Consider the following 21,779-nt stretch of genomic DNA (forward strand, 5'->3'; position numbering starts at 1 on the left):
ATTTGATATGTTGTCTATGTTCTGTTGTGAATACAATATCAGTTTTTGAGATTTGTAAATTATCGCATTCCGTTTTTATTTACAATTTGTCCCAACTTTTTTGGAATCGGGGTTGTGTATAACATTTTCGCTTTCTTAAATAACTGATGGAAAGTATTGAACTTTGTCACAATATTCTAATTTTTTTGAGATGCACTAGTGTATAAATACATCACGGAAACAAGCCAAACTAGTTCAGCTCGATTGCTGAAACTCTGTCCACCCTTCATATCCTTCTCCTCCTGAATTGAGGATGAAGCACGGAAGCACGCGCTCCAGGCATCACGATCTCGCGCAGGTTCACGCCGTATAAAAAGCAGAGACGCAGCGCGTGCAGCACTTTAAACCTTCAGAGCTCGTTTGCGCAATGAGCAGCGGCGGCGTCGCGCGCGTGTACCGGGGCGCATTCGCGCACTCCACCCGGGACTCAGCCCTGCGCGTGCTCACCGACTTCGTGCTGGGAGTGAACGAGCTTGGCAAGGTGAGTAAATCAGCATTTATTCACAATTCCTGAGCACCAAAACGGTATGAGATCTGTGCCAGCACTGTTGATGTGGACAGGGGATTAAAACTCAGTGTTCATGAACCTTGATAGCAAGTGCGTCCAATCACCAATCCTCTGCCGAACTACTATTACATGCATACCGTTCAAAAGTTTGGGGTCACCCAGACAATTTTGTGTTTTCCATGAAAAGTCACACTTTTATTTCCCACCATAAGTTGTAAAATGAATAGAAAATATAGTCAAGACATTTTTCTGGCCATTTTGAGCATTTAATCGACCCCACAAATGTGATGCTCCAGAAACTCAATCTGCTCAAAGGAAGGTCAGTTTTATAGCTTCTCTAAAGAGCTCAACTGTTTTCAGCTGTGCTAACATGATTGTACAAGGGTTTTCTAATCATCCATTAGCCTTCTGAGGCAATGAGCAAACACATTGTACCATTAGAGTTCACTGGAGTGAGAGTTGCTGGAAATGGGCCTCTATACACCTACAGTGGTGCTTGAAAGTTTGTGAAACCTTTAGAACTTTCTATATTTCTGCATAAATATGACCTAAAACATCATCAGATGTTCGCACAAGTCCTAAAAGTAGATAAAGAGAACCCAGTTACACAAATGAGACAAAATATTATACTTGGTCATTTATTTATTGAGGAAAATGATCCAATATTACATATCTGTGAGTAGCAAAAGTATGTGAACCTTTACTTTCAGTATCTGGTGTGACCCCCTTGTGCAGTAATAACTGCAACTAAACATTTCCGGTAACTGTTGATCAGTCCTGCACACTGGCTTGGAGGAATTTTAGCCCGTTCCTCCGTACAGAACAGCTTCAACTCTGGGATGTTGGTGGGTTTCCTCAAATGAACTGCTCGCTTCAGGTCCTTCCACAATATTTTGATTGGATTAAGGTCAGGACTTTGACTTGGCTATTCCAAAACATTAACTTTATTCTTCTTTAATCATTCTTTGGTAGAACGACTTGTGTGCTTAGGGTCGTTGTCTTGCTGCATGACCCACCTTCTCTTGAGATTCAGTTCATGGACAGATGTCCTGACATTTTCCTTTAGAATTCGCTGGTATAATTCAGAATTCATTGTTCCATCAATGATGGCAAGTCGTCCTCTCCCAGATGCAGCAAAACAGGCCCAAACCATGATACTACCACCACCATGTTTCACAGATGGAATAAGGTTCTTATGCTAGAATGCAGTGTTTTGCTTTCTCCAAACATAACGCTTCTCATTTTAACCAAAAAGTTCTATTCTGGTCTCATCCATCCACAAAACATTTTTCCAATAGCCTTCTGGCTTGTCCACGTGATCTTTATCAAACTGCAGATGAGCAGCAATGTTCTTTTTGGAGAGCAGTGGCTTTCTCCTTGCAACCCTGCCATGCACACCAGTGTTGTTCAGTGTTCTCCTGATGGTGGACTCATGAACATTAACATTAGCCAATGTGAGAGAGGCCCTCAGTTGCTTAGAAGTTACCCTGGGGTCCTTTGTGACCTCGCTGACTATTACACGCCTTGCTCTTGGAGTGATCTTTGTTGGTTGACCACTCCTGGGGAGGGTAACAATGGTCTTGAATTTCCTCCATTTGTACACAATCTGTCTGACTGTGGATTGGTGGAGTCCAAACTCTTTAGAGATGGTTTTGTAACCTTTTCCAGCCTGATGAGCATCAACAACACTTTTTCTGAGGTCCTCAGAAATCTCCTTTGTTCGTGCCATGATACACTTCCACAAACATGTGTTGTGAAGATCAGACTTTGATAGATCCCTGTTCTTTAAATAAAACAGGGTGCCCACTCACACCTGATTGTCATCCCATTGATTGAAAACACCTGATTCTAATTTCACCTTCAAATTAACTGCTAATCCTAGAGGTTCACATACTTTTGCCACGCACAGATATGTAATATTGGATCATTTTCCTCAATAAATAAATGACCAAGTGTAATATTTTTGTCTCATTTGTTTAACTGGGTTCTCTTTATGTACTTTTAGGACTTGTGTGAAAATCTGATGATGTTTTTGGTCATATTTATGCAGAAATATAGGAAATTCTAAAGGGTTCACAAACTTTCAAGCACCACTGTATGTAGATATTGCACCAAAAACCAGACATTTGCTGCTAGAATAGTCATTTACCACATTAGCAATGTATAGAGTGTATTTCTGATTAGTTTAAAGTGATCTTCATTGAAAAGAACAGTGCTTTTCTTTCAAAAATAAGGACATTTCAAAGTGACCCCAAACTTTTGAACGGTAGTGTAATGCTGAACAATTTAACGCTTTATTTACTATTTCTAATGACAAACACTGTAAAGTTCGAGTACTTGCTTGATGGCAATTAAAGCTGTCAGTGGCATTTTTCCAGTTACCAAAACCATTTAAGCAAAATACAGGGTCATTCTTTTTTTCCAGAGTGGTCTTTTTGATTGTGAATGCCTTGACACACTCAAAACAAATAACTTTTTGTACTGTGGGACTATAATGCAGCCATGGATAGCGATTATACCACTTTTGCCTGAAACCATAGCTTCTTGTTTGGCAGTTGCTGTACTGCAATGAATTTTGGATCAGGCTGGTATGGTTTACTCCCCATGGCCAGGACACTGCTACACTGACTTGCTTGAGAGTCACTGTCACTCACACTGACTGTCTCCTAGAGCAGCCTTTCTCAACCAGGGTGCTGTCTGGCTTTGTTAGGGGTCTCATCTCATTATCTGTAGCCGCTTTATCCTGTTCTACAGGGTCGCAGGCAAGCTGGAGCCTATCCCAGCTGACTACGGGCGAAAGGCAGGGTACACCCTGGACAAGTCGCCAGGTCATCACAGGGCTGACACATAGACACAGACAACCATTCACACTCAGTCAATTTAGAGTCACCAGTTAACCTAACCTGCATGTTTTTGGACTGTGGGGGAAACCGGAGCACCCGGAGGAAACCCACGCAGACACGGGGAGAACATGCAAACTCCGCACAGAAAGGCCCTCGTTGGCCACGGGGCTCGAACCCGGACCTTCTTGCTGTGAGGCGACAGCGCTAACCACTACACCACCGTGCCGCCCCAACATTGAAATAAATAAAATGAATTAAAATTCCAAAAAACAACAGTTACACTAATGCAGATCATCGCCGCCTCATGCATCATCAAAATTTGTCTCACAGCCCCCTTTCCCATGTCACAACGTTACTGCCGGGGTCAGCGTGGCTGCGTATATTTTATATGGGGGTGCCTTGAGAATTTGCATACTTCTGAAGGGTGCTGTGACTGAAAAAAGGTTGAGAAACACTGTCCTAGAGAGCAAGCAAAACTTAACCTGGTCTGTATTCACAGTAGCAAGATTTTATAAAGAGTAACACTAACAAAGGTTGACTAAAATAATTTGCTTGTAATGCATAGTATCTCCCGTCACAGAATCAAAATCTCACCTGGAGCCCTGCAGTTTCAGCCACTTCTGACTCTACCTGTCCTATAGTATCTTCACAGGATGTCTGAACATCCTATATGTTAAAAAAAAATATATATATATATATATATATACTAAATAAATTGCAGACCTATCTTGGGATACATAGTTCTATGTATTACACCTACATCTATTTCACATCAATTTGAAATATTAAGGAAATAAGCTGACATTTTCTGCTAGCCTATTCAAAATACATCACAACCAAAACACATAGTCCTAATTTTCCAAAGATCCTTCCGTTTCATTGCTAATCCTTTGATGCTTCTAAATGCCTTAACATTCAGACCTCACCTGAAGCCCTCCAGCTTCTTCTCTCTCAACCTGCTCTTGATCCTTTGTACTGGATTTCTGAGTTTCCTATGTGATCAAATAATTTGTTAATGAAATTTAACCAGAAACCTAACATTAGTAGGAATACACCTTTTATCATGCAAATGTATTTGGCTTAGCTACTAATAAAACAACCGAAATTATGGCATGACTTGACAGGACTATATTAATATGACATGATGACATCCTCACCTCAAGCACTGATTCCTCATAAACCTGTTCTAGGTTTGCATCGGCCTTATGCTGTCTTTCATGTACACAAATGATTCATTAATTAGCTTTCATAGTAACAGGCTACACTAACTTTAGCCTACCAATTTCTACAGCAAAACGGGAGATGGTTTGCATTTTGGCATGAATTGCATGGTTAATATTATTACCCCTTGTCATTAATATGTAGGCTACGTTAGCAGTCTCACAATTTTCCACAGTAGAAAGACTGGTGGTAGCCTAGTCTATAACATTTTGCAATGATAGGTTTGCGTTGCGTTGTAGGCTATAGCTAAATAATGTCAACCTGTTCTGGGCACTACTCCGTATATCTTTTTTCTTTTTTGGTGGCATTGTCTAGGTTATCTACAAAGCAGATAATCAGTCAAAATGAGTTTGAATACCAAGGTAACAGTAATGTTAAGTTGTACACTTTTCTGAAGACATACAGTCGCAGGCTATCACAGACGACTTACGTTATCAGCACAACACACGGGCCTGTGGTCTCATCGTCGTTACCACCACTAGAAGCGCTTTGTTTACGTCCATGTGAGGAGAACGTGAGCCTACAGACTCTGTTTCAGCCAATGAAATTGCAGCATGGATAACCCTGTCACTCTGGCACGTTGAAAAAACTAGTGACTAAGATTATAGCCTACTATTGAGTTCGCAAAAAATATGCGAATAAATTCATATTTTGTAAAATAAAAATAAAATGCTAAATATTGGTAGGGACTATTTTGCCATCCAAAAATATTGGTTGTGACATGTCCCTATGGTCCATATGCAAACCTACACCCTTGCTTGATAGTGTTCAGCCGACAGGCACCTAACAGGAATTATGAAAGTCCTGGATTAACGGCATTCGCTGTAGAATCATGTTAAAATGGCATTAAATGTTTCAACCCCAAATTAGAAAAGGTCGGGACAGTTGGAATTAAAATTAAAACTGAAAACAAATTTTAAATTATTTGCAAGTAATCCTTGACCTGTATTGCACTCAAAACAGCACATTATTTGATGTTTTACCTCTTGAATTTGATTGCTTGCATTTTCCCCCCAAATAAACACTTATTTCAATGTTGATTATTAGATTAGATTAGATTAGATTAGATTAGATTAGATTAGATTAGATTAGATTAGATAAAACTTTATTGATCCCTTTGGGAGGGTTCCCTCAGGGAAATTAAGATTCCAGCAGCATCATTACAGAGAAAAGAAATAGAGAAAACTTCTAGATAAATTAAAATAAATTAAGTATTTACAGGGCGGCACGGTGGTGTAGTGGTTAGCGCTGTCGCCTCACAGCAAGAAGGTCCGGGTTCGAGCCCCGTGGCCGGCGAGGGCCTTTCTGTGCGGAGTTTGCATGTTCTCCCCGTGTCCGTGTGGGTTTCCTCCAGGTGCTCCGGTTTCCCCCACAGTCCAAAGACATGCAGGTTAGGTTAACTGGTGACTCTAAATTGACCGTGAGTGTGAATGGTTGTCTGTGTCTATGTGTCAGCCCTGTGATGGACCTGGCGACTTGTCCAGGGTGTACCCTGCCTTTCGCCCGTAGTCAGCTGGGATAGGCTCCAGCTTGCCTGCAACCCTATAGAACAGGATAAAGCGGCTAGAGATAATGAGATGAGATGAGAAGATATGGGGAAGAGAGGAAGGGGGAGGGGGGTATTGCTTATTGTTAGGCTAGGCTACTGCTCCTTCCCGTCCTCTGTCCTCCTGTTACCCCTCCTCCCCCCCAGAGAGGAGTTGTACAGTCTGATGGCGTGAGGGACAAAGGAGTTTTTGAGTCTGTTCATCCTGCACTTGGGAAGGAGCATTCTGTCACTGAACAGGCTCCTTGTTAACACTCTGGCTAATGCTTGTGGTTTTATTAGTGTTTACTTCTTTTATGTGCAACGAAGCTACGGTGACAAAGTCATTTCCCTCGTGGCTCATATTTGTATAACGGTATTTTCTGTATATAAAACTAATTTGTAAATTTTGTTTGTTGAGTTTTACAGTGTTTCTCAATATACTCTATTGGCCCTTTTCCACTACCCTTTTTCAGCTCGCTTCAGCTCACTTCAGCCCGACACGGCTCGCGTTTCGACTACCAAAAACCAGCACGACTCAGCTCGTTTCAGCCCTGCTTAGCCCCTAAAACTCGCACCGTTTTGGAGTGGGGCTGAAGCGAGCCAAACCGTGCCGAGTGAGGCTGGGGGCGTGAGCAGACACTCCCCTGTGCACTGATTGGTGAGGAGGAGTGTCCTCACATGCCCACACACGCCCCGCGAGCGCGCTGGGATCTGTAAACCCGGAAGAAGAATAATTACGAATTACGAGAATTTCTGAAGCCTTATGCGCCTCGCCTCATCTATACGCTCTTGCCAGTATCTGTTGTCGTTGTCGGTGACAACAAGCCACAGCACCAAGACCAGCAACACTAACGACTCCATGTCCTCCATGTTTATTGTTTACTATTCGGGTCGTGAGACTACCGCTTAAAAGATCACTGAATCAGTGACATACAGAGCATCGTGGACGAGTTCGTGGAGCGCAAGGCTCGTCATATGCCCTTCAAATAATGCGCGCAGTAGGCTATTGATGTTTTATTATGAGCCATGTACAGTATGTCGCCTAATGTTTTTTTGTTTCTGAGTTACATGTTTGTTTGAAGGACTTAATGTACAAAATAACATAGTTGCACCCCGTAGTGTTGAAATTGGTAAACACAGTGCATTCAGTGAGGTTTGCACCGCCCTCCTTTTATTTCTGACTCTTCCTGTCACCGTTGCAACCTCTGAGCGCTCATTCGTATGCCCTTCAAATAATGTGCGCAGTATAGGCTATTGATGTTTTATTATGAGCCATGTACAGTATCCTAATGTTTTTTGTTTCTGAGTTACATGTTCGTTTGAAGGACTTGATGTACTAAATAACATAGTTGCACCCGGTAGTGTTGAAATTGGTAAACACCGCAGTTGCGGACATTTTGTAGCCTAAAATGATGTTATGATAAGCTTTAATAAAGGGCCCGGTCATTTGCCCCGCCCCCGGCCCGGCTCTGACTTGTTCCGCCACTGTCACTGATGTCACTGTTTGCGCTGCTTAACGACATCACGTGACGTCCACCCACTTTCGCTAACTCCACCCAATGTGTCCACCCACTTCCAGCCAGCACGGTTCAGCGCGGTTGTAGTCGAAATGCAACTCCAACAGCCCCGCTCAGCTCGACTCAGCTCGACTCGGCACGGCACGGCTCAGCCGCGTTTGTAGTGGAAAAGCGGCATAATACTCTCCTCTGAGTCAGAGTTTTTCTTGGGACCTGTTGTCTGTCTGCCGAGCTGTGGGAGCGGGGGCAGAATACAAAGTTTCATTCCATATATTCAAGGTTTCATTCCATATATTCAAAGTTTCATTCAATATATTCAGGGATTCATTCAATATATTCAAAGTTTCATTCCATATATTCAGAGTTTCATTCAATATATTCAAAGTTTCATTCAATATATTCGGGGATTCATTCATTATATTCAATGTTTCATTCAATATATTCGGGGATTCATTCAATATATTCAAAGATTAATTTCCTGAACGGCATGCCATAATATATATATATATATATATATATATATATATATATATATACTAGTGCATCTCAAAAAATTAGAATACCATGAAAAAGTTCCCTTTTTTCGTAATTTAATTCAAAAAGGTAAACTTTCATATATTCTATATTCATTACATGTAAAGTGAAATATTTAAAGGCTTTTTTGTTTTAATTTTGATGATTATGGCTTATAGCTCATGAAAATCAGAAATCCAGTATCTCAAATTATTAGAATATTCCCTAAGATCAATCAAAAAAAGGATTTACAATACAGAAATGTCCAACTTTGAAAAGTATATTCATTTATACACTCAATACTTGGTTGGGGATCCTTTACCATGAATTACTGTATCAGTGCGGTGTGGCATGGAGGTGATCAGTCTGTGGCACTGCTGAGGTGTTATTGAAGCCCAGGTTGCTTTGATAGTGGCCTTCAGCGTATCTGTATTTTTGGGTTGGGTGTTTCTCATCTTCCTCTTGACAATACCCCATAGATTCTCTATGGGGTTCAGGTCAGGCAAGTTGGCTGGCCAATCAAACACAGTAATATCATGGTCAGCAAACCATTTGGTAGTAGTTTTGGCACTGTGGGTAGGTGCTAAGTCCTGCTGGAAAAGGAAATCAGCATCTCCAAAAAGCTCGTCAGCAGATGGAAGCATGAAGTGCTCTAAAATCTCCTGGTAGATGGCTGTGTTGACTTTGGACTTGATAAAATACAGTGGACCAACACCAGCAGATGACATGGCACCCCAAATCATCACAGACTGTGGAAACTTCACACTGGGCTTCAAACACCTTGGATTCTGTGCCTCTCCACTCTTCCTCCAGACTCTAGAACCGTGATTTCCAAATTAAATGCAAAATGTACTTTCATCTGAAAAGAGGACTTTGGACCACTGAGCAACAGTCCATTTCTTTCTCTCCTTAGCCCAGATAAGACACTTCTGACATTGTCTCTGGCTCAGGAGTAGCTTGATATTAGGAATGTGAAAGTTGTATCCCCTTTCTTGAAGCTGTCTGTTCGTGATGGGTCTTGATACACTGACACCAGCCTCAGTCCACTCCTTGTGAAGCTCTCCCAAGTTCTTGAATCAACTTTTCTTGACAGTCCTCTCAAGACTGCGGCCATCCCTGTTGCTTGTGCACCTTTTCCAGCCACCCTTTTCAGCAATGACCTTTTGTGGCTTACCCTCCTCAGGCTCCTCTGGTTGCTGATGATGGTGTGCAGAGGGTGACTGGCATCGTCCATGATGTTCAATAGTTTGTCCATAGATCTCTTCTCTGCCACCATCACCAGAGAGTCCAGCTTCATGCCGACCACAGAGCCGGCCCGCCTGATCAGTTTGTCCAGCCTGGATGTGTCCTTCTTGGATGTGCTGCCCCCCCCAGCACACCACGGTGTAAAATAGGACACTGGCGACCACAGACTGATAGAACGTCCACAGGAATTTCCTGCAGATGTTAAAGGACTGCAGCCTCCTAAGGAAGTATAGCCTGCTTGTGACACATTTCAGAAAAAGTTATGACAGTAAAGCGTTTACCACTTTATAATGTTGCCGTTCCTTCTCACAACACTTGTTTAGGGACTGAAGACACCAAGTGATAAAGCATTTCAGGTGTTATTTTGTCCCGTTCTTCCTACAAACAGGTCTTAAATGTTAGGACTGGGGACTGTTTTGGCCTCTAGAGGCCGCTGTTATTGCTTTATCTTGTCATGTTTGTTTTGGCCTCTAGAGGCCGCCACTGTTTTCTGTGTTTTGTGTTTGTTTTGACAGCCTTTGTTTTCATGTGCTTTTGCCTCACCTGGGGCCTCATGTACAAAGCTTGCGTATGCACAAAAAAGCTACGTACGTCACTTTCTGCGCAAACATTCGTATGTACAAAGATTGACTTGGCATGGAAAAGTGCGGTACTCTACGCAAACCTCATGGCTGGCGTACGCACATTTCTGGTGCATCTTGGTACTTGGCGACACTTAGAGGCAGAGCAACGCAACTACATTTAGGCCTACTCGGTCAAGAGTCATGACATGGCGATAAGAGGCATCCAAAAATGCATCGGAACATCAGGATGTGTGAATTGAAATGTATGTCAGTCATACGACATTGTCGAGACACATGATGCGAAACTGTTGGGTAAATGCCAACAGATCCATCAACCATCCCTTCCATATTGTAATTACGGGAAATGAGAAACCCCAGCAATATCATTTTGATATTATTCCCATTGACTATTGGTTAATTAATTAAATTAAAGAATGCACATGCAGGACCATGCATTGCAGCTAGCTTAATAGATCTTCCTCGCGCATTTGCCGTGAGGTGTCAGACTGAAATATTATTATTAGTTGATGTTGCGTGGGGTAGCCTTATCACATAATTACCAAGATCAATATATGAAACGATTTCCAAGTGTGTACAAATCAGACACAACCGCGGTGTGTGGGGACCAATCACTAGCATGCATCAAATTAAATGAGGATATAAAAGCATGTGCAACATGTGGCGATAACCGATAGGATGACAATGGCGTGGTTGGCCTTATTGGAAGACGCTGCAAATGGTCGGATTAGGAGGGAACGGGTGTTCCGTGATTACACCGATTTCCTGGCTCACGATGATGACTGGCTTATCAGCCGATTCAGACTTCCAAGAGCCATTCTTTTGGAGCTCTGTGCTGAGTTGGGCCCAGGGTTGGAGAGGGAGACTGCGAGGAGTCACGCCTTACCTGTTCCTATCCAAGTCCTGACCACGCTTGGGTTCCTAGCAACAGGCTCATTCCAGAGGGAACTGGCCAACCGGTCGGGAATGAGCCAGACAGCTCTCAGCCGCGCTATTCCGTCTGTGTTAAATGGGATCATCCGACTGTCGGCCAGGTACATACGGTTTCCCTATGATGTGGCAGACCAAGCACAGATAAAAGCGCAATTTGCAGCGATAGCCGGTTTTCCAAATGTAATCGGAGTGATCGACTGCACGCATATTGCTATAAAGGCGCCATCTGAGGGTGAATATGCGTACGTGAATAGGAAACATTTCCACTCTATAAACGTACAGATTATATGTGATGCCCAAATGCGCCTGACAAATATCGTGGCAAGGTGGCCTGGGGCGACCCACGATGCATTCGTCCTGGCGAACAGCTTGGTGGGAAACAGGCTGGATGCCAGCAGAGTGCGTGATGGGTGGTTACTTGGTAAGCAATCTAAAACACTTGAAGTGAATTCACTTGAAATATGCACATGTTGGATAGCTTATGCTGGACCTATCCCAATTGCTCATAGGAGACAGCGGCTACCCACTCCGAAAATGGTTACTGACCCCCCTAGCCAACCCACGGACTGATCAGGAGCAGCGCTACAACAGCCTCCACGCACGGACGCGGTCAGTGGTGGAGCACACCATTGGCCACCTGAAAAGCCGGTGGCGCTGCCTTGACCAGAGTGGGGGGGTGCTGCTCTATCAGCCCGACAAGGCGTGCCGTATTGCACTGGCGTGTGGCATGTTACACAATGTGGCGCAGCGGCACGGCGTGCCTATAATGGAGCAAGACCTGCCGGAGGACCCAGACCCTGGGCCTCACAACGAGGTGCCACAGCGACATGGCATACAAACCCGGCAGCGCTTAATAGCCACAGTGTGAAAAGGTAAGGGCAGACGGGACATGGGACACCATTCATTTTTTTAAGATATTCTTTTAATGTGTTATTCAGTTCCTTCAATTCCTCGCGGATTCCCTCGAGGTTGTCGTTAATTGCCTCTATCCCCTTTAAAATTTCCCCCTGCGACTCAAGGACCGCGCGCGTCAGCACCCGGCCTGTGGACCCGGCGACAGGGGCAGGCGGTGGAGAAGGGGGGCAGGTGACAGTGACGCTGGATCTGCTCGGCTGGGGGTCCTCTTCCTGCTCAGGTGGGATGGACTGGGGGCCTCCTGTTGTTCCCTGGCACCCTGCTAGAATACATTTGTCATTAAAATCCTATTGTGGAAAATATGTGCACATGTTTTATTTCTGGTTACATGTGGCTAGGAATATTGGGCCTACTAAGAGAGGAAGACATTTCCTCAAATATAGGGTGTCCCTGAAAAAATGTACACATTAGAGCACTAAAGGTGTTTTTTTGTTTTCAAAACCCATGTAACTCAAATAGACACTCATTGTGGCGCAGGCACTGCGGACGATGCGAATCATACCGTTATCTTGGTATAGGCTACATTCACATTCAGTGGCATACAATCAGTGACCGTTGCATGTCTCATAGCATACACTTTGAACATCACTTTAATTGGAGGTGACAGAACAATTAAGTGATGTATGTGAATTCTATTACACTGTGCTAAAGGCAGGGATTTCAGTTCACACATACTTTATGGCAATTTAGAGTATAGGCTACATTTTTCGGGACGCCCTGTATGAAAATGATTACAGCACCTGTGAGATCCTGCTGGGCCAAGTCGGAGTCCCCCTCTTCGGGCGGAACCACGCCAACTAATGCATGGTCACCGAGGACCGCGGTCACCCTCTGGTCGAAAGGGGAGAGGGTCTCGACCCCCGGCCCGCCACCCGTCTTCATTGCGCTCCTGTGCTGCGCAGCCATCCTCCTTTTCACATCTACTTTGATGTCCGACCATTTTTTTTTTTAGTGTCGGCTGTGGATCGATTTTTGGCCCCGACTTGATTGATGACATTAGTTATTTGCTCCCAATTCAGATGTTTGGTTTTGGTGCTGATTCCGGAGGAGAGGCTTCCGAACAAGATCTTGTGTCTTGCCTCTACCTCCGAAATCAGCGCCTCCACCTCGCAATCTGTGAAATTTCTTTTTCGAGATTTCGCCATGTCTTTTACCTAACGCGGGCCTTACTGCAGGTCTATTTATACTCGTCTCGTCTCGTCTTCTTCCGCTTATCCAGGACCGGGTCGCGGAGGCAGCAGTCTAAGCATGGAAGCCCAAACTTCCCTTTCCCCAGACACCTCGGCCAGCTCCTCAGGAAGAACACCGAGGCGTTCCCAGGCCAGCCGAGAGACATAGTCCCTCCAGCGTGTCCTGGGTCTTCCCCGGGGCCTCCTCCCGGGGGGACATGCCTGGAACACCTCCCCAGGGAGGCGTCCAGGAGGCATCCGAAAAAGATGCCCGAGCCACCTCAGCTGGTTCCTCTCGATGTGGAGGAGCAGCGGCTCTACTCCGAGCTCCTCCCGAGTGACTGTGCTTCTCACCCTATCTCTAAGGGAGCGCCCAGCCACCCTGCGAAGGAAACTCATTTCAGCCGCTTGTATCCGCGATCTTGTTCTTTCTGTCATTACCCAAAGCTCATGACCATAGGTGAGAGTCGGAACGTAGATCGACCGGTAAATTGAGAGCTTCGCCTTTTGGCTCAGCTCCTTCTTCACCACGACGGACCGGTAAAGCGACCGCATCACTGCGGAGGCTGCACCGATCCGCCTGTCGATCTCACGCTCCATCCTTCCCTCACTCGTGAACAAGATCCCGAGATACTTAAACTCCTCCACTTGAGGCAGGACTTCTCCACCAACCTGGAGAGGGCAAGCCACCCTTTTCCGGTCGAGAACCATGGCCTCGGACTTGGAGGTGCTGATTCTCATCCCAGCCGCTTCACACTCGACTGCAAACCGCCCCAGTGCATGCTGAAGGTCCTGGTTTGAAGAAGCCAACAGGACAACATCATCCGCAAAAAGCAGAGATGAAATCCTGTGGTTCCCAAACAGGATTCCTTCCGGCCCCTGGCTGCGCCTAGAAATTCTGTCCATAAAAATTATGAACAGAACCGGTGACAATGGGCAGCCCTGACAGAGTCCAACATGCACTGGGAACAGGTCTGACTTACTGCCGGCAATGCGAACCAGACTCCTGCTCCGTTCGTACAGGGACCGGACAGCCCTTAGCAAAGAGCCCCGAACCCCATACTCCCGAAGCACCCCCCACAGAATACCACGGGGGACACGGTCGAATGCCTTCTCCAGATCCACAAAGCACATGTGGACTGGTTGGGCAAACTCCCATGAACCCTCGAGCACCCTATGAAGGGTATAGAGCTGGTCCAGTGTTCCGCGACCAGGACGAAAACCGCATTGTTCCTCCTGGATCCGAGGTTCGACTATCGGTCGAATTCTCCTCTCCAGTACCCTGGAGTAAACTTTCCCTGGGAGGCTGAGAAGTGTGATTCCCCTATAATTGGAGCACACTCTCCGGTCCCCTTTCTTAAAAAGAGGGACCACCACCCCAGTCTGCCACTCCAGAGGCACTGTCCCCGACCGCCACGCGATGTTGCAGAGGCGTGTCAACCAAGACAGCCCCACAACATCCAGAGACTTGAGATACTCAGGGCGGATCTCATCCACCCCCGGTGCCTTGCCACCGAGGAGCTTGCAAACCACCTCAGTGACTTCGGCTTGGGTAATGGACGAGTCCACCTCTGAGTCATCAGCCTCAGTCTCCTCAGTGGAAGACATGACAGTGGGATTGAGGAGATCCTCAAAGTATTCCTTCCACCGCCCGACAATGTCCCCAGTCGAGGTCAACAGCTCCCCACACGCACTGTAAACAGTGTTGGCAGAGTACTGCTTCCCCCTCCTGAGGCGCCGGACGGTTTGCCAGAATTTCTTCGAGGCCGACCGATAGTCCTTCTCCATGGCCTCCCCGAACTCCTCCCAGTTCCGAGTTTTTGCCTCCGCAACTGCCCGAGCTGCAGCACGCCTGGCCTGCCGATACCCGTCGGCTGCCTCAGGAGTCCCGGAGGTCAACATGGCCCGATAGGACTCCTTCTTCAGCTTGACGGCATCCCTTACTTCCGGTGTCCACCACCGGGTTCGGGGATTGCCGCCACGACAGGCACCGGAGACCTTGCGGCCACAGCTCCGAACAGCTGCGTCCACAATGGAGGTAGAGAACATGGTCCACTCATGGTCTATTTATACTAATTAACATATTCAGTGTGGAATGATTGAGGGAGGAGACGGGGCGGGGAACGGGGCTCGTGCATGTGCGCCGAATTCCACGTTGATTGGGATGTACAACAGGAGAGTGCGTGGAAACCTTCGTACGCACTGATTGATACATCCGGATTTTTTTGGTCGTACGCAAATTTCCCGATTTTGACGTGCGCACATATTTAGTGGGAAATCCACGCAGGTCTTTGTACATGAGGCCCCTGTTCCTTATTTCCTGCCCCGCTTAGTTCTAATTGCCCTGTGTATAAATACTTCCTCAGTTTGGTCCCTAGTCACGGAGTCTTTGTGCTGTTATGTTATCACTTGAGATCTCTGTTCCAAGTTCCTTGCCTTTGTCTTTGTGGTCTTTTGTACTTTGTTTTCTTGTGGACATTTTGGACTTTGTGTTTACCATTTTGGGATCTTCTGAGCGTTTGGATTTTTGCCTTTTCTTATCTTTTGGCTTTTTGTTTTGACTTTGAATTTTTGGATTTTTTATTTTTCTCGTATATCTTCTGAGCGTTTGGATTATACTTTTGTTTTTGCCTGGGATTTTGTATATTGTAAATAAACTGTTTTTTCTACTCTACTTTCACCTCACTCCTCTGCACTTGAGTCATTCCCCTGGTGGCCTAGTGGGGGTTTGCTGGATCACTACACCAGTGACCTGGGTTTGATCCCCAACAAAACCCTAACATTAAAGGGTGCAACAGTACGGGGACATCACTGTCATATTTTTCATTTAAAAATTCTCCACATATTCTCTATTGGGGACAGAGGGCACACATCCGCTTCTTCCACAGCCATGCCTTTGTAATGTGTGCAGAATGTGGTTTTGCATTGTCTTGTTGAAATCTCCCTGGAAAAGATGTCATCTTGAAGACAGCATATGTTGCTCCAAAATCTCAGTGTACTTTTCTGCATTAATGCTCCATCACAGCCAGAAGTGTAAGTTACTTTTGCCAAGGGCACTGACACAACCCCATACCATGACACGCTCTGGTTTTTGGACTTGTTGCTTGTCCTTTTTGTATTTGGTCCAGAGCACATGGTGCCCATTTCTTCCAAAAGCACCTGGAATACTGATTCATCTGACCACAATACACATTTCCACTGTGTGATGGTCCATTCCAGATGTCTCCGAGCCCAGAGAAGTTGACGGCGCTTCTGGAGACGGTTAACATAAGGCTTCCTTTATGTGCAGTAATGTTTTAACTGGTGTTTGTGGATGTAACTCTGTGTTGTAGCTTGACAAAAGTTTGCCAAAGTAATCCTGATCCCACGTGGTTCTATCAGCTGTAGATGAATGACGGTTCTTGATGCAGTGCTGTCTGAGGGATCAGAGATCACAAGTGTTCAGTTTAGGTTTGAGCCCTTTACACACAGAAATATCCAAATCCCTTTCTATCTTTCTTTGAGAAACATCGTTTTTAAACATTTCAATAATTTTCTCACACATTTGCTCACAAACTGGAGATCCTCGGCCCATCTTTGCTCCTCAAAGACTCAGCCATTTCTGGATACTTATTTTGTACCAAATCATGTTTACAGTCACCTGTTGACAGCACCTGTTTCAAATCACATCATTATTTAATCGTTTTACCTCATTACTCACCCTAAATTGCCCCGTCCCAAGTTTTTTTGGAATGTGTTGCAGTCTGAAATCAGAAAAATGGATGGATATTAACAAATGAAAATGAAGTTGACCAACAAAACATGAAATATCTTGGGTTCATTCTGTCTGTAATGAAATACAAGTCAAAGTAAATTTAGAAACCAGTGCTTCCTTTTTTATTTGCATTTTCCATACCGTCCCAACTTTTTCTGATTGTAAATGAATGGTATTACACTTTTTTCCTTCACCCTGTCAGCCAATTGGCTTATCACGATGTCTGCGTCTATCGTGAGTACACTTCATCTACTGCTAGCTTACTAGACCTGCTGCAGCTTCCCGAGACAAACAACCATTCTCTCTCTCACACACACACACACACACACACACACACACACACACACACACCTATGGGTAATTTAGGCTACGTTTACATTAGACCGTATCTGTCTCGTTTTCTTCGCGGATGCACTGTCCGTTTACATTAAACCGCCTGGAAACGCCAGGAAACGGGAATCCGCCAACGTCCACGTATTCAATCCAGATCGTGTCAGCTCCGGTGCTGTGTAAACATTCAGAATACGCGGATACGCTGTGCTGAGCTCTAGCTGGCGTCTCATTGGACAACGTCACTGTGACATCCACCTTCCTGATTCGCTGGCGTTGGTCATGTGACGCGACTGCTGAAAAACGGCGCGGACTTCCGCCTTGTATCACCTTTCATTAAAGAGTATAAAAGTATGAAAATACTGATGCAAATACTGCCCATTGTGTAGTTATGATTGTCTTTAGGCTTGCCATCCTTCCACTTGCAAGTGGTAAGTGATATGCGCTGGGATCACACACACAGCGGCTCAGTCCCGAATCACAGCTTGTTCACTTCACTCGCGTGCTCTGTGAGCTGCGCAAGGCCGGAGTGCGCACCCTCCAGAGGGCACTTGCTGTTCAGGGCGAAGTGATTTGGAGCGCAGGATGCCTGCGGAGCCGAGCGTATCCGTGTATTGGTATTGCTGTGTGCACGCAAATCGTGTATTGGTATTGCTGTGTGCACACTAATCGTTTTAAAAACGTTAATCTGATGATACGGTCTAATGTAAACATGGGCTTAGAGTAGCCAGTTAACCTAACTGCATGTCTTTGGACTGTGGGGAAACCAGAGCAAACCCACGCAGACACAGGGAGAACATTACAAACTCCACACAGAAAGGCCCCCATCAGCCGTGAGGTTCGAACCCAGGACCTTCTTGCTGTGAGGCGACAGTGCTAACTACTGTGCCACCTGATAGAACTTGAAGTATATAAATTAACTCAATACTGCTACTGCTCAGAATTGCTCAATACTAGTCAATACTATTCGATATGGTTCATTATTATACATACAGGACATTTTTTCGATGAAATAAAAACATGTTCTATTCCCTTCTAGTGGGTTTCATTCACTAGGTTTGATAGCATGCAATATTGTTAACATATCATTTATACTACATGTATACTACACTTTACCCAGTGGAGAATGAGCATTGAATATGGTTTACGATATTGCATGTTTGTCAGGACAACATGATGTCACACGTTGGTGCTGATGCGAATATCCAATTAGAAAGTTTTCTTTTTTCTTTTTTTTTTAACTTTGTTTATTGGGTTTTGCAGATGTATACAATTGTACTTTGACTAGCTTCAGGTGACTCCGATACAATTGCTTATCGTTTAGGCCTGGCGTCCACATGGCACTGGCGTTTTGGGTGCCCAAAACGCAATTACAAACAATTGTACTTTGTACATTTACAAAGAGTTAAGTATACATTATTTCTTTTTAGAATGTATTTATACAAAAAAAAAGGGGGGGGGCAAAGGCAAAAAAAAAAAAGGGACAGGCACATCAGTCAGGTAACAGTAAACAGCAATAAACATAGCAACAGACATCCCGAGTCAGAGTAACGGCACCTCTCTTAGCTGCCTCAGTCGTGTCAGTCAGTCAGGGGCGAGTGAAAGATCTGCCCTCATAATGAATTGAAAGAATGGGCCCCATAATTTCCCAAATTTACTTGAGCAGCTAGTCAAAGACAGTCTAATTTTCTCCAACTTCAGAAAATAAAGGGCGTCTCTAATCCAGTGGGCGTGACTGGGCGGAATCGTTGATTTCCAATTAATTACAATTAATCTTCTGGCTAGCAAGGTAGCAAAAGCAAGTACATCCTTTTTGGACTTAGGCCCTGTCCACACGGCAACGGATTCAGGTGACTCCGATACAATTGCTTATCGTTTAGGCCTGGCGTCCACACGGCACCGGCGTTTTGGGTGCCCAAAACGCAACCTTTTTGAGAACGGGTTCCAGAGTGGAAAGATCTGGCAACGTTGCCGTTGTGAAGTCGTCTGGATGAGTAGAACGGATTTGTTTACGATGACGTCACAACCACATGACTGTGAGTGCTTCACGCCGGGTAGAAGTGTAACGAATATCACCAGGATATCACCAGGAAAAAGCCTTACAGAGCACTAGTGAGAGTGAAACACGAGCTTGGATATTATTATTATTATTATTATTATTATTATTATTATGTTCAGTGTTAGTTCACAGTAGTAATGCAAGAAGCAGAATAGTGACAGTAATAGTGAAGCAAAAACATGCAATTGTACAAACACTGCAGCTCTACAGCAAAATATTCATTTATGAAATGGTCTGATTCTTAACACCAGTAGTGCCAATGATGATCTCATTGCGATGCGATGCGAGTTGTCAACAAATCCTATAACTTGGTTCATGAAACGCACTTACAAAATATTTTCACTGTGAATATTTATTGTGTAATGGTGCAAAGTGAGAGAGAGAGAGAGAGAGAGAGAGAGAGACTCTTCCCTTAGGGCAGAGTCAATCCCGCCAGCAAAAATAGGGGAAAAAAGGAGCGATCTCACCTCTTCAGATGTTGGTTTTAGTCCTACAGTACATTCCTCAAAAAGGGCGTAGAGGAGCAAATTAATCCATCAATGTGTAGTATTCAATTTATTCCGGACCATTAAAGACGCCGCCTTCCGCGTAGAATCATACGTCATCCCCGCCGCCATATTGGATAGGTCAAAGCGGAGAATAAAGATTCATGTGCTGCCTTTAACTGTACCAACAGGTTTACCGTCCAAACGAGATCACATGGGATTACCTTTCACAGGTGAGAAACAACAAATTAATCCATCAACGTGTAGTATTCAATTTATTCCGGACCATTAAAGACGCCGCCTTCCGCGTAGAATCATACGTCATCCTCGCCGCCATATTGGAGAGGTCAAAGCGGAGAATAAAGATTGGCTGCGTTTAACTGTACCAACAGGTTTGCCGTCCAAACGAGATCACATGGGATTACCTTTCACAGGTGAGACTGGAAAAATACTTTTCATTGTATTTGGTCATTATAATGTAATTTTACGAACAGATTTTCCTGACTTTGTGGCTAATATGAAGTCTCGCGCATAATAGTTTATGCGCATGCGTCCTTACTTCTTCTATTGTTCTGGTGTCTCCGAAGGGACCGTCTTACAGCGCCCCTAGAGGTGTGGCATGTGTATTGCATCGTTTTCAGCAAGCGTTGCGTTGCTATATGGACCTGATATTTTACTGATCGTTGCCCATTTGGACGCGATATATTTTTAAATAACATCTCGTTGCCGTTGTCGTGTGGATGTAGCCTTAGAAAGGGAAGGGGAAGGTGGGGCAACCCCAAACAGTGCACTCAGAGAATTTGGTTTTATTTATTTGGTTTTATTCAAAGCAAAAACTTGACTGATGTAAAACAAAAAGAAAGAAAGAAAAACAGAAACAAACATAACACACACATACCTTTCCCTTCCCACCCACACGAACTTTAGCAGAAGCATCCCCCCAAATGCGCAAAGTACCCCCTTAAGCAACCAATCTGTCACACCTCTTATAGTTCTGAAGGAAGCCTATACCAAACACCTAATGAACTACAACTACTTAGGCATTGAAAATGTGACATGAAGTTACGTCAATGAAATTACACTGTAATAAATGTACTAAGAATTAAGTCGGGTAGCTAAAGCTGACTATTAAATTGATACATAAAACAATCTTATCAAACAATAATGTGAAGAAAAGAGACAAACAAACAAAAAACTTGCAGCATCTCACAATCAATTGTGATAAATCAAAAGGGCACCTACGGTGCTACAGTTTTTACCTGAGGTATTCCTGTATTCCAATCAAATAGCCACCATAAGCCAAGTTAGGGAGAATCGAGAAAGCAAGGAGTAAACAAGAAAACAAAATCAGTGTCACCTCAGAACTGTAGCTTACTGAACACATTAAGAAACCAAGGCAACCCTGGTGAGGGGCAAATGTAGTCCTCAAGGCCAGCAACAATAACAGCAAAACAGCAAGTTAACATGTCAGCTAAATAGTGACTCTCTTTTTAATATTCTTTTCAATGAAGTTCGGCGCCAATGTCGGATCCTCAAACCTGTGGGTCTGTCCGCTGGGCAGAGTGGTGCGTAGCATTGCCGGGTAAAGAAGACCAAACCTGACTTTCGGGCAGGAATGGAGCTCCTTTTTTACTGCAGCAAAGGTGGCCCGCTTTTTAGCCACCGCCGGGGTAAAGTCGGGGAAGATCGAGATCCTCCTGCCCATGTAGGAAAGAGAACTCGGTGGGACGAGGACCCTCTGTACCCTCAGGCAGGCCCACTAGACGAACATTATTCCACCTTGAATGACTCTCCAGGTCCTCACACTTCTTTGACAGGAAGTCAACAGTGGTGCTTAGCTTGCTAACATTAGCTCGGAGGTCGGATAGCTCCCTGTCATTAGCATTTGCCGAGCGCTCGAGGTCCGCGATCGCTTCGCCATATGAAGCGAGTCTGTTCTCAATGGGCTCCAAAGCTGCCACAATCTCTCTTTTAACTGCTGCCGAGATGGTGGTTTCAAACTTACTGAGGATGTCCAAGCGCATTTCATCCATCATCTCCCTCATGTTCAACAACAAGGTGGCATTAGCATCTGGCTGATCTGGGGATTGTGGTTGAGGTGATAGCCGGGACTTGCTGCGGCCTGCTTTAGTTGCATCG

At 44.8% G+C, this 21,779-nt stretch overlaps 1 protein-coding gene across 1 annotated transcript in view; it reads left to right on the forward strand.

Moving 5' to 3' along the window:
- The first annotated feature begins 261 nt into the window (after positions 1-261).
- gda (guanine deaminase) overlaps positions 262-21,779 on the forward strand; it is a 68,196-nt gene continuing 46,678 nt past the window's right edge. Inside the window, exon 1 of the mRNA XM_060906741.1 lies at positions 262-520. Coding sequence (XP_060762724.1) covers positions 407-520 — 114 coding nt within the window. The 5' untranslated portion in view covers positions 262-406. The remainder of the gene's footprint in view (positions 521-21,779) is intronic.

The sequence above is a fragment of the Neoarius graeffei genome, chromosome 24, assembly GCF_027579695.1.
Source record: "Neoarius graeffei isolate fNeoGra1 chromosome 24, fNeoGra1.pri, whole genome shotgun sequence".
NCBI lineage: Eukaryota > Metazoa > Chordata > Actinopteri > Siluriformes > Ariidae > Neoarius > Neoarius graeffei.